The 12,288-nt window shown below is 43.7% G+C and overlaps 1 protein-coding gene across 6 annotated transcripts in view; it reads right to left on the bottom strand.

The window, feature by feature from the left end:
• Positions 1 to 12,288, bottom strand: part of cpeb3 (cytoplasmic polyadenylation element binding protein 3) — a 39,840-nt gene that overhangs the window by 5,012 nt on the left and 22,540 nt on the right. For all 6 annotated transcript variants that reach the window (XM_041049407.1, XM_041049406.1, XM_041049408.1 and 3 more), the window contains 5 exons: positions 11,792 to 11,959; positions 10,605 to 10,694; positions 2,240 to 2,358; positions 1,886 to 2,000; positions 1,201 to 1,382 (listed from right to left, as the gene is read on the bottom strand). In XM_041049407.1, coding sequence (XP_040905341.1) covers positions 1,201 to 1,382; positions 1,886 to 2,000; positions 2,240 to 2,358; positions 10,605 to 10,694; positions 11,792 to 11,959 — 674 coding nt within the window. The remainder of the gene's footprint in view (positions 1 to 1,200; positions 1,383 to 1,885; positions 2,001 to 2,239; positions 2,359 to 10,604; positions 10,695 to 11,791; positions 11,960 to 12,288) is intronic.

The following is a 12,288-nucleotide window of genomic DNA, read 5'->3' as shown; positions in this document are numbered from 1 at the left end:
TGCTAACCTCGTTATAGTGTGGCCACAAAATGAAAGGTTATCGAATCCTTCAACAGTAGGAGGCCGTCATTCTTAGCTGAACTCTGCAACAGCTACAGTGCAAACTCCACTGCTGCCAGCAACAAGCTTTTTACACCAGAAAGCTGAGAAGGAGAGGACGGGGGAGAAATGGCAAAGCTGCCATGCTATTAAATACCAATGTCAGCTCGGTGGACACGAAGCTGAGCACGGGTGATGACCTTCTATGTGCTATCATCAAGGGCCATTTGCAGTTAATGGGCTAGTTAATGCCGAAGGCCAGACAGAGAAGATTGGGGAGGACAACAGGCATCTTCGTTCCAAACCACGGCTCTGAAGTCGAGCTCACAGCGATTCTCAAGGATTCCCGTCCCTTTGTGCCCCACTGTCTGCACTCTGCAGTGTATAAGGAAAGTGTTAATGCTGTCAACATAAATCACTGACCACTTTTAGTTTGTCTAGATTCTTGAACATTAAAAGAAAAATATATTTACTTGAAACTTGAAATTAAAAATCTTTGCCAATTAACTGGTTCAAAGGGCTAAAAAAAAAAAAACCCATATTGTTGTTGTGACTCATATTTCAAGGAATGTCTTTATTCTTTATTTACACCCTTTGTTGTTGTTGTTTTTTTTAAGTGTTATTTTCTTTCACTTGTTTTGAACATAATATTTGTATTCCACCCAACCCCAGTAGTAACAAAGACACGCCCATAAAGAACCCCCACTGAAGATAGATGGTGATAGCTGGGGTGGGGTGGACTGCCCCGCCCTAAAGAGGCTCAGCTTCCTGGCCGACAACCAGTCTCTCTTGGTCACGATCTGTCCCGCTGCAATTGGCCGGCGTGCCTAAAATAACCAGGCTGCAGCGCAGCCCGAGTGGATATACATGTATAGGGAACTGCTATAATTAAACCAACCCTATGTGTCTGCAACTTGAAACATCTGTCGGGACTCCCGCAGCCAAAGGCCATAGTGATTACACAGCCAGGCCTGGCCTTCCGTTATTGTAGGCTGTGCTGAGCAGTTGGCTGAAAACCCGGCTATAATGAAAGCTCTGATACATGGGAGAGGGCTCAAGCAGAGTTCAGCCCTGCTGCATGCCATAGGAATGACTGCGAAAACCTCAGCTGTGGCAGGGATGCTGCTGGATATTGTGAATGAAGCGCATGAACTCGCTCACCCTTTTGTCGATGTCATTGTGCTGCAGCTGAACGAAGCGAGCGCTGATGGCAGCGATGTAGCTCTGCTGATTGGAGAAGGCCACGCGGCCGGCTCCCTTTGGGTATTTGAGCTCTGGGTCGGTGTCAATGCCGGCGTAGCAAACACCTCCGTACAGCCGGTCCATGATCATAGCCAGCTCCACTAAGGAGAGGAAGGGAAGGACAGATGATTAGTGCTGCAGCCAGTCCTCTCAGGAGTTTCTGTGAGTTAAAGACTGTTTTGCCCTTGCTTTTGTTCTCAAATTGAAAGCCCTCAACGTCCCTTGGAAAAAAACCTAAAGAAAAGCTTTAACTTTAGTGATTGACGCTGTTATTAAGTGATGTAAAAATCTACCCTACTGCACTATTCATCAGAGCAGCAGTCTCAATCTGTTGGTATAATTAGTAGGGGTCACATTGCAGACAAGCCAGCGATGTTTATCCCAAGAACAGAAAGACTGAGCCTTCCATTACACCATGAATTCTTAACATGACGACCACTTGGCTTGCGTCCTGGAAAGCCAAGTAGAAGATTGCTTTCTCACAGGGGGAACCTTTCATTACATCCTCCAGCCTCCGCGCTCCATTCAATGTTATGAATCCAATTTAGAGGCTTTTGGGGATCTCAGAAAGTAAAAAGATATTCCATTCAAATAAGTCAGTTACCTGCACGCAGGGGCCGCGGCACTCCCCCTACAAAGATGGTCTTGCGGGGATCCAGAGGCTGGGAGCCATCCATGACAAAGTCACTGTCGCTCAGGTTCCAGGGACGGATCTGGACCTGGGTAAGGAAGAGGGAACAACATGCAGGAATTTAGAAGAAGCTACATTCCTGTAGAGAAGTTCCATGCTTTAGCTATCCTAAAAAAATGTGTTTGTTTGTCTGTTCTTGGGTTTATCTACGCAAAAATGTCCTAAAAAAAGATCTGTGGTTTAGGATGGATGGGGAGGAAAAGGTGGACATTTCACAACATAAATCTACTCACATTTTATTTTACTGGATGAATGTCTGCCACTCACCGGTTTGTCTTTGATGGTAGGACTGGATACACACAGGTAGAGCTTGCCATCCTCCTCGATGCAGGCGTCAATCAGAGCCTGAACGGAGCTCTCTTCCTGGAACAGCAGGAAGGCATAGCCTGGAAAATAAGATCAGACGCTCACTTAAAAAAGAAAAAAAAAAAAAAAAGCAGAAATTTCCCAACAGAAACTACATCTGTTGTGTTTAACTGTCATAACCTTGTGACTCTGACACTTTAAACTCTGTCCTCTGGGCAACAATTCATAGACATTTGAGTGGCTTTTTTTTTTAAACAGTGCCTACATTGTACGAGTCACAATCCGATGACTAAGCCTCATCCTTTTTTCCTTGTAATTACAAGTTTTAGAGAACTTCCTTCTCCATGCAGGCGTACGACCTTGTGGCCTGTTCCTCTGTCCACGTTTGCCTCAACCTGCCTCCATCAGATGCTCTACAGCGGGGCACCTTGCTGCTCGTGCTGCCTCAGATTAAATGGCTAAGAACAGCCCACTCCTAAAGGAACCATGCAAAATTGATCAGCCTAACACACTGCACATCCTCCCTGAAAGGTTGGGTCAGGTGGAGAGAGTTTGGTGATGTCTCTGCAAGGCAGAAAGAAAGACTAATTCAGACACTCACTCTGTACTATTGAATTATTTAGCACTGAGAGCAGAGACCTTATCTAAGGTCAGAGCTATTAAGCCGTTCTGGGACGGACAGAGAAGCGACTCAATAGGGTACATCCATCACACGGTGCTTCAAGGGGTCGGTGAGCAATAGGGATCTGATCTGTGGGCTGAACACAGAGAGCCCAAATCCTCTTTCTGACAGCTGAGAGACGAGTGTATCTGAAATGCTGTCGGAGAGCAGGCGATGCTTGTGCACACAGTCGCCTCTGAGTGTGTTGTAAATTATTAGTTGCATTGCTCTGATTATGTGAGCAGAAGCCCCGACACCACCTGTGGCACCCATGAGTCAGGAGAATGTGAGCTGCTGTCTGAGCAGTGCGAGCGGGATTGGTAGACACACACACACACACACACACACACACACACACTCTGAATTGTTTCTACTGGAGTACACTCTGTCTCCCACTTCCAATCACTCCGTTTGTAGTGTCTCTTGAGACTACTACAAAAGCCATGTGTTCCGGTGTCTCTTGAGAAACCTGCTTTTAGAAACTGTCTCTCAGTGTCAACCTCACACACACACACAGACGCAGACACACACATAAACTCACACACGCTTATGTCAACAAATGCATGAGTGAAAAAGGCAAAGAGGAATGTGCAACTGTCATGTTTCACTTTTAACATTCCTGAGTGGAGCTGCTGCAGATGAGATGAGGGGAAGGGAGGAAAGAAAAAAAAAAAGCCTGACTCGGCAGACCCAGTCAACTGTGGTGTGTGGATACGTCTGCGTGTGTGTGTGTGTGTGTATCAGGGCAAAAAGGGAGGAAGAGAGTGTGTGTGTGTGTATGCTGCTGTAGAGGGGGGAGGGCGGGGGGGTAAGTAAAAGCAGGACAATAAAGAAAAGGCAGCGAGCATCAAAGGTGGAATGGAAAAAAGCAGGTGCGTAAGCAGGCGTCTGTGTGTGTGCGTCCTCACGAGGGCTCAAACAGCTGCTGCCCTGAGAGGAGGCTTCTGTCTGTGCGTGACTGTACGTGTGCGATGTGTGTTCCCATGCGTGTGACGTATCCCCCGTCACAATGACCTGGCATCGTCCTGCCCAGAGCAGTGATGACAAGCGTGTCTTTCTGACATTTGCATCTACGCGAGCAGACAGTTCTGTGGATCAGCTATAGGATTACTCTGAAGTGCAAAAATACCAAACGTTTGTTGGTTAAATGTGAGGATTTACTGCTCATCTTCATCATATATGACAGTAAACTGAGTATGTTTGGGTTGGTCGTAGAAATGCAACGTGAACATGTCACTTTGAAATTATAACGGACATTTTTCAAGAAAAAAAGCAACAGACTAATGGATCGTAAAAACCTTGGGTGGTTTCAACCCTACAATGAGGACATCAAGAACGATTTACAATTTTGGTTGCAGAGAGAGGAGAAAATTAGAAACAAAGATGGTAACAATGGTCATCTTTGTTCCACATCCCAACTCTGAGCTCAGACTAACAGTGAGTTTCTCTTAGTATCTCACACATTCAGGCGTCTGCAACAGATCTCAATTCGATAAAGTCATAATCCTGTCGACATGAACGATTTTGATGATGACTTCAGGCAAATCCTTGAAAATGAGAATCAGAAACAATTACAGCCTAAAATGAAAAATCCTTGTCATAATTAACTCACTCAAAAGGGTGTTTAATACATCATAAAGGGCTAAAGGAACGTACAACAGAAAAAAGAAATGTTATGATAACGGTAACATAGATAGTACGAAAAGAAAACGAAGAAGAGAAGCAGGAGTGTAAGGAGGCGTTCGTGTCCTCACAAGGACTGAAACACAATCATTAAGTGATGCGACACCATAATTCTCCATGAGTCCTTTTTGGATACACAGTGTAAAGTGACTGTGTGCGTCTAGTGTTATGCAAAGTAACCACAGAGGCTCTTACTAATTAAAAGTTTTTAGCGGTTCTTATTAGAGTCGAGTAACAGGCTAATAACCTCAGTGGGGCTTTAATGTTTTCTCTAACAACAAGCTGTACCATCGGGGGCAAAACAAAATATTCACAATGTAAAACTAACTGCAATCAGCTGCTTTAAGGGACCAACTAATCTCTGTCATTTTGTAATTTGTCGACACAGAGCCAAGTCCTCTTCGGACCAGCCCAGAGAAGGACACAATTAAACCTGACATAACGGGGATTTTGTGCATCGTCATCTTTCCCCACGTGCCTCGTCATCACCCAACATACGACCCCTGTCTCTGTGTTGCTGGGTTACATAAAGAGGGTTTGTCATAGGGAGAAATCATGTGGTTTAGCACTGACATCCCCCGACAGAGAAAAAACAACTGCAGTCTTGCACACACACAGACACACACACACAAAAAAACAGCATGAAAAGGCAGAGCTAGCCAGCAGCTCATACAGTCTGAAGGAGGGAACAACGTGTTCCATGACCCAGGGCAGGAGAGAGAGGGAGAGAGAGAGAGAGAGAGAGAGAGAGAGAGGACAGAGGGGGAGAGGAGTGAGGCATGGAAAGAGAGGGGGAAAAAAGTGAGAAAAGGTAGGAAGGGAAGGAGAATGACTGCCATACAAACAGGGAGTAAGAAAGTACATGGGAGGGGACAGGGAGTAGGAGGAGGGAGGGGGACATAAAGGCAGACAGACGCAAAGGTGCTACTGTTAGAAAGTTACAAAACTGATGCAACAGGCCCGGAAAGCAACACCGGCAACCATTTCCATGTGACCAAGGACGCCTAGCCATGAGAAATTCATGTTTTTAATAGTCTTTAGGGAAACATAATTAAAAATTCAAGATATTTACAGTCATAAAGACCTCTCTGGTGCTGTGTGTCGATTATTATCCTGCACAGCTCTAATTCATGCAAACAGATTGCATTGCAGTTTTGGATAATTTAACAGGAATAAGAGCCTCAACATTTAGAATTAGGTATTTTTCAAGACCTGAGGTTACTGGTCTGTGTTGTATGTAAATTATTAAGAAAAAAAAAATCATAAAGATTTGTGCTAAAAGCTACGAGGGTTTAATCTGTCACCTAATGTGTCATTTTCAACTTCTACTGTTCTTGTCCTGGTTTTAAAGGTTACATCAAAACACAGTTTGTCCTCATGATTAATGGTCTGAACAACACGGCAGGGCTTTTCATGAAAAAAGCTACACAGCCTTAAGTCTCCCATTAAAGCAGACGGTACCAGATTCCATAGGGCACTATGCCACTTTAATGCTCTGATATTTAGTCTGAACGGTGCTGGGGATCTGCCTCTTTTTCCATCAGCCTTGCGCAGTGCAGAGGCTTACGCCACGGGAGGAGAGCGCAGATCTGCAGTGGCTCGTGCCTGAGATTTATAGGGCTTTGCTGCTGAGCTCCCAGCACTGTCCAGGGAGGGAGAGAATACATAGATCCACAGCATTTTCCACCCTACAGAGCGGTGTTTACAGACAAACGATAGGCCGAGTGCCTCATGGGTTCTGCAGACAAACCAATGACCTCACGTAGGACCGGGTCTTTCCTGTAACAGATGCCAGGAGTTTGACTCATGGGGACAGAAACAGTTACCTCAACAGCAACCTGATGACAATTACTGTGAAAACAGAGACGTTAACTCACTAACTGCTACCACTTAACCACAAAACTGCTATCTAAAAATAGAATCAGCCTGAGCTTTACTATGGTAAAAGAGAGACAAGTATTAACAAAATTGTTTGAAATCAATCTCATATGTCTGTGTTTTCACAAAGACGACAGGGCGAGGGAAAATGCTAACGTTATTCAGTCCAAAAGCAACTAAACAGGCCGACCAGCAGCTCTAAGGCCCGCTCATTAACACCCGAAAATTTAATCTGTACAAAAACCAGCCCATAAAAATGAAACTTGCAGTTTTACTAGGGGTTTATATGATGGACTATTTCTTGGCTGGCCATCTCCATCTGGCTTTAGCTTTAGTGTACAGGCATGAGTGGACATAATGTTCATAAGGATTAAATGAGATATAACCAGTAGCCAGATCTTGCAACATTTGGACAGAATCAGACTGTATGTTATCCAGCTGCTGATAGTAGTTATATGTTAGGAAGCAAATAAGTGTAATTCCAAAATTGTTTATCTATTACTGCAAATATTTTATAGAATGAAAATCAAATACAATATGTCAGAGCAAACTTACAGGAAATGCTAATATCTCAATAACGCTTATGAGTCTAAAAATTATACTACTGAGTGAAAGTAGTGAAAGTTCTTGGTGCAAGTTGAGAGTTTAGTTCTTGGAGCAGATGCTGAAGGGTCAGTCACTAATTAGTATACAAACATCTCTCCACTGCTATATCAGAGTCCCACTTTGCGATCCCATTCCCTCCATTACGTCATCAACTGAAAGTTGTGTTGACTCTGCTGAAATCCAATCCATGATGACCAGATAAACTGAGTGAGCAGAGTCGCAATGTGCATCTCTCTGGCTTTAATGATGACATTTAAATCCAGGCTTATCTATTCACGCTCAGCAACCGACATGTGTCTGCAGATTTATTCCACACAGGCGAGGACACAGACCTGTTAAGTCCCAGTGACCAGAAGGACCAAGAAATTAATCAGGTGCTCGCTATCGAGCAAACAAAGAGAGCAAACATGCAAGAAAAATGTCTGAAGAGCAGCACCACACACACATATACACACACTTAGGTCTGATCCAAAAGTCTGCAGGCACTTTTCTGTGAAAACATGGGTGAAGCCAAACCTCCAGTATACTATATGTCTCATGAGAGAAGGGAGACAGAAAGAAATCTGCAGAGGGCTGTAACTCTGCCACAAAATGTAAACAGACCAACTGCTGACAGCAGCTTACACAACGAGGGGAGAGAAGGAGGAGGAGAAGAAGAAGAAGAAGAAGAAGAGGGATTGGCAAGATGGATGGAGGGAGACACAAACATCTCCTCTCCTAAAAGACAAATATGGACCCCAAGGCTTTCGAGCAATTGGAGAGTAGTCGGTGATAGAGTAGAGGAGGGGTGAAATCAAGCGTCGCTAATCACCTCAGTTTGAAGAAGTCACACTGGATATAATCCCTACATGAGGTCGAAAAGATAATCTGAGGCCTCAGAAATGCAGCAGGATGTCAACCTGCCACTGCTGCCACTCTTTGAGCCCTGGTGCATTCACTTTAAAACACGGACTTCTGATATGAAAGCACATTCTGCCCCATGACATTATAAAAACGTGGATCATGACTGGCTGCAGTCAAAAGCAGACTTCGGTTGTGACCTTCTGAAGCCTTCTAACAAGTGTGACACACTGTTATTGCAGTATGACGTGAGCATTAGCATTTGTAGCAGTTTATAGCTCCCAGCATTCAGGGTCCAGCGTACAGACAGCATCACCTCCTCTTCTTTCTATCCCCAATCACCGACAGAAATAGCTCCCTAACATTTCAACCTTATTGCCAACAACAGTGACTACGGTGGGCAATAGGAGAGGGTGTGAGCGACAACACCAAAGTGAGGGTTCATTTAGGCCTGTATCTCTGGCCACCTGATAAAAGCAAGCACAATATTCTCTTTCCTTTCAGCTCTGTTTAGCTCTCCACCAGCTCCTGATAAAAAATATCTGGCTCTTTAACTGCTAAATGCTCCAGTGTGTTCACAACATAGACTGGTTCACAAGGTAGGCGCTAACTTTGTCTGTCATTTGGTGCTAAAGAGGGTTCAGCAGAGTGTGTCGGATCCAAGCAGCTGTCAGCTGTGACTGGAAATCAGGCTGATGAGAGCGGTGAGAGTGAGCCAAACCAGTAAAACCAAAACAAGAAGCTAAAAGATGCTAAAGCGTGCTACAGAGCTGAGGTTAACTGCAAAAACAAGTGATAATTCTTTAAGGTTTGTCACTACAAGTGACACCATGGATGATTTAGTTAATGAGGAAGAGGCTTTGTTCTGAAAAAGTTAGATTTATAGAAACCCACTGTAATATATAAGCAGTGTAAGAAGACAGCGAGAGCAAAATGCATGTTGTGGTACTTCAGGGAGAGCATAACTAAATGGAGCATTTTGTTTATAATGTTTATTCAACATTGCAGCCACAACTACTTAGTCGGTGAATGAACAGAACTGGTCCTATTTATATGACTATTTGATGTCACCATTTGATTTCATTCAACAATAAATCTCCCAGAGGAAGAATGAAAGAAAAAAACATTAGACTTTAATGAGAAAAAGTTAAAGACTCTCCCAACAAATTCAGTCCTTTCACCAAAAACAAAACACACATAATTCTTTCCCCTAGTTTTACAGTCCCTTATTAAATCGTATTTGCATAATTATAGTAGAAATGCCCTGTAAATGTAACCTCTTGATTCAAAGACAGAAAAGTTGCAGATACATGATGCCTGATAGTAATGGAAATAATTCAACCTGAATTGGATAAAAAAAAAAAATGAATTGAACAATCACAGAATCAAAGTGGTGAGAAAATAAGAGCAAAGAGCACAGCTAGTTCCTACTTCCTCTCTAGGCTGCCAGTCCTCTCCAAGCACCAAATGAGTCTTACCCTGTCCCTGAAGTCGGACTGAGCCACAATATGAGTCATCCCTAAACCAAAACACTTTCATAACTGTCCAGACACACACTGCCAGCAGTTAAATGTGAAGCAGGACGGAAAGTGACAACTATCTTCCATTCGGTCAAGCTTGGAAGGATGTTTAACACGACGAGAGGCCGCTGACCTCTTGATGTGAATCCCACATTTGTAAATCAGCCGTTAGACACTCTTCACAACAGGAGGACACACTCCCACACACATGCAGATATGCACTTGCTCTCAACCCTGAAGCTATTAATGCTAAGAACTCCGTCACCAGGCATCTGTCCAAGCACCCTTGCCAGTTAATATGGAGAGAGTGAAATAAACAGGATATTTTAGCAGTTTCCCTTGGAGTTGTGGAGCGTGTGTGTGTGTTTGGGAGGGGGGAGTTAAATTAGAGTGAGAAATGAATGCTACACAAATCAGTAGTCCCACGTCTCCTCCCCTTACATGGCGGCGTCCTCCAGCCGCCGTAAGCTCATTCATTCCCCTAAAAGGATGTTGCATTTTTCCTCCTGGCTTTGGATATTAGTAGAGCCAAGCCTATTCAAAATAATCCTCCCAAGCTAAAAAAAAAAAAAGAAAAAAAAAAGAGAGGGATGTTGAAAAATGAGAGTAATGAGAGTGGGGGAGAACCTGGCAGAGATTTTCTCAGGTCCTCCAGATGCGGCTTATTACCATCTGCCTATGGAATGTCAGTTATTTCCAGAGCGTCTTTAATAGCTTCCCTAATATGACAAACGGCAGCTCCTGAGCCAGAGGGAGTGATGTAGGGGCTTGGATGAGGGTGGTGCTGCTCTGATCACCTGCCCAAAAAAAAAAAATGACACCGGAGAGGCTGCACAGAAAAGTGAAAAACTTTCACACTCCTCAGGTACTCATTCAAGAAAACACTTCTGGGGTCAAAACTCTCGGTGGCTAGTCATGGACTCATTATACATGTTGCGTGTCTTTCGGCGAGATGGCTACAGGGGGTTGCACAGATAAACAGACACCTCCATGCTCACCCAGCATGAGCAGTGAATTCTGGGTAATGTGATTCTTTACGAAACACTAAGACAGCGAAGCCCCCGGAGGTGATATTTATTGGTGTAGGCTTTGATCTAATAGGAAAACACATGACTATACTCTGAGAAAGTGTTGTTACCTTTAGGTGGGAAGTAGGATTTGCTCTCAGCTTTGTGGGGCCAGTCTACCACCAGGTGCCCATAGCGACGGAAACTGTTGGTGATTTCATCTGTAAAAATACAGGAAAAAAAAAAAAACGGACTTGACTGTTATGTTCATAACATGATAAGACATGCACGGCTGTTCATGCAATATGCATATGAAGGACTCCATGCGGAGCCACAGTCGGTGCTGAGACAGGCACAGTTTCTATTTTTTGCTGTGTTCCTGCTGCAGTAGTAGCCACTGCATTAAACAGGAACAGAGGCTGGCACATCCAGTCTGCACTGGGCTGACTCGTGCTGTGGAAACTCATGAATTTTTCAACCGGTGAATGGCCCGTATTACAGCATCCACTCAGTAGTACATGTGCTTGTTCAACGCTGTAGACACATATGAAAGTAAACGTTCTATATTAACGTTAAACTGAAACAACAGGCCACAGACGTTAGACTAAAGTATTTCAAGTTATTTAAAAATCTACAGATTTTCTACAGAAAATCTACAGAAGTTCTTTAAAATATTTTTTTGTTTTAATTACATTTCTGAGACATTTCCATGTAAAAGCAGAAATTACTGTAAATCTTTGGCTCTGGTCTGGTCAACATAACATTTTCACTTTGATTTTGATAAATTGCTAAAAATGTGGTAATTTGTCAAAAACTAGCTTAGAACAAAGCCTGGAAACAAGGGGAAACAGCCCGACTCTGTTTGAAGGTAACAACTTTATTTCTTTATTCCACACAAAAACCATAATGCCATGTAAATAATATGTTCTGGCTTTACATGGGTGGATGTGCTCAACTATTTTTCAGCTGGGGGCAGTTTCCTCTCATTTACAGTCTTTGTGCAGCTAACTCCTTTAACTAAGTAGTCGCTGCTGTAAAACATTCAAACTGTACAGCAAACCAACAGTTTTCAACAAAAGTTTACTGTGACTAAATACTGTGTAAATTTATAACAAGGAGTGTCAAGGTGCCCTTAAGCCAGCCTCAAATACTTCTGTGTAACCGTTAATGGCAAACAGCCAGAGACAAAGATCGTACTGAGAAGTTTCCAACTGTGCATGTACTGTACAGTATGTTTCAGTGTAAATCTGCAGCAGAGCGGTGCAGAAAAATAGCTGACTAAAAAAAACTTCTCAGATGTGTAAATCCTTTTGTTTACCTTCATCTATGTCAGGAGGAAGGCCTCCGACGAAGACTTTCCTGGAGTAGCGCTCCATCCTCTCTCCGTTCTGACAGCGGGTTGGCGAGTTCAGGCCTGGGGTCAAGGAGGGGTCACCGTGGCCGTCGTCGAGGAAACCATCTTCAAAGGGAAAAAGACAGGAACGACCTGGGAGGAGAGGAAAAGAGAGAGAAGGATACCAGGAAGACGGACAGGGATGACAGGGGAGGACGGAGAGGTACAAGAGTGTGAAGTAAAAAAAAAAAGGGAGGGAGAGTGTGAGAGAGACAGCCAATTAATCACATCTGGAAACCATTATAGTAGCAGAATCAGCTTAGATATTGAGGTTACAATCACAGTTCTGACTAAATTCTCAGTTTTTCGAAGACGTGAGGTGATTGTCTGCCTTTCTTCAACCTCTTCACACATCCATTCTGACTCTCGTTTTACAAGGATGCCAGATAAATCACCACAATAGCCAGACTGTATCAGAAAAT

The sequence above is a fragment of the Toxotes jaculatrix genome, chromosome 11 (genome assembly GCF_017976425.1).
Source record: "Toxotes jaculatrix isolate fToxJac2 chromosome 11, fToxJac2.pri, whole genome shotgun sequence".
NCBI lineage: Eukaryota > Metazoa > Chordata > Actinopteri > Toxotidae > Toxotes > Toxotes jaculatrix.
The sequence above is the reverse complement of the archived record's forward strand: the minus strand, read 5'-3'. Positions and strand labels throughout refer to the sequence as shown.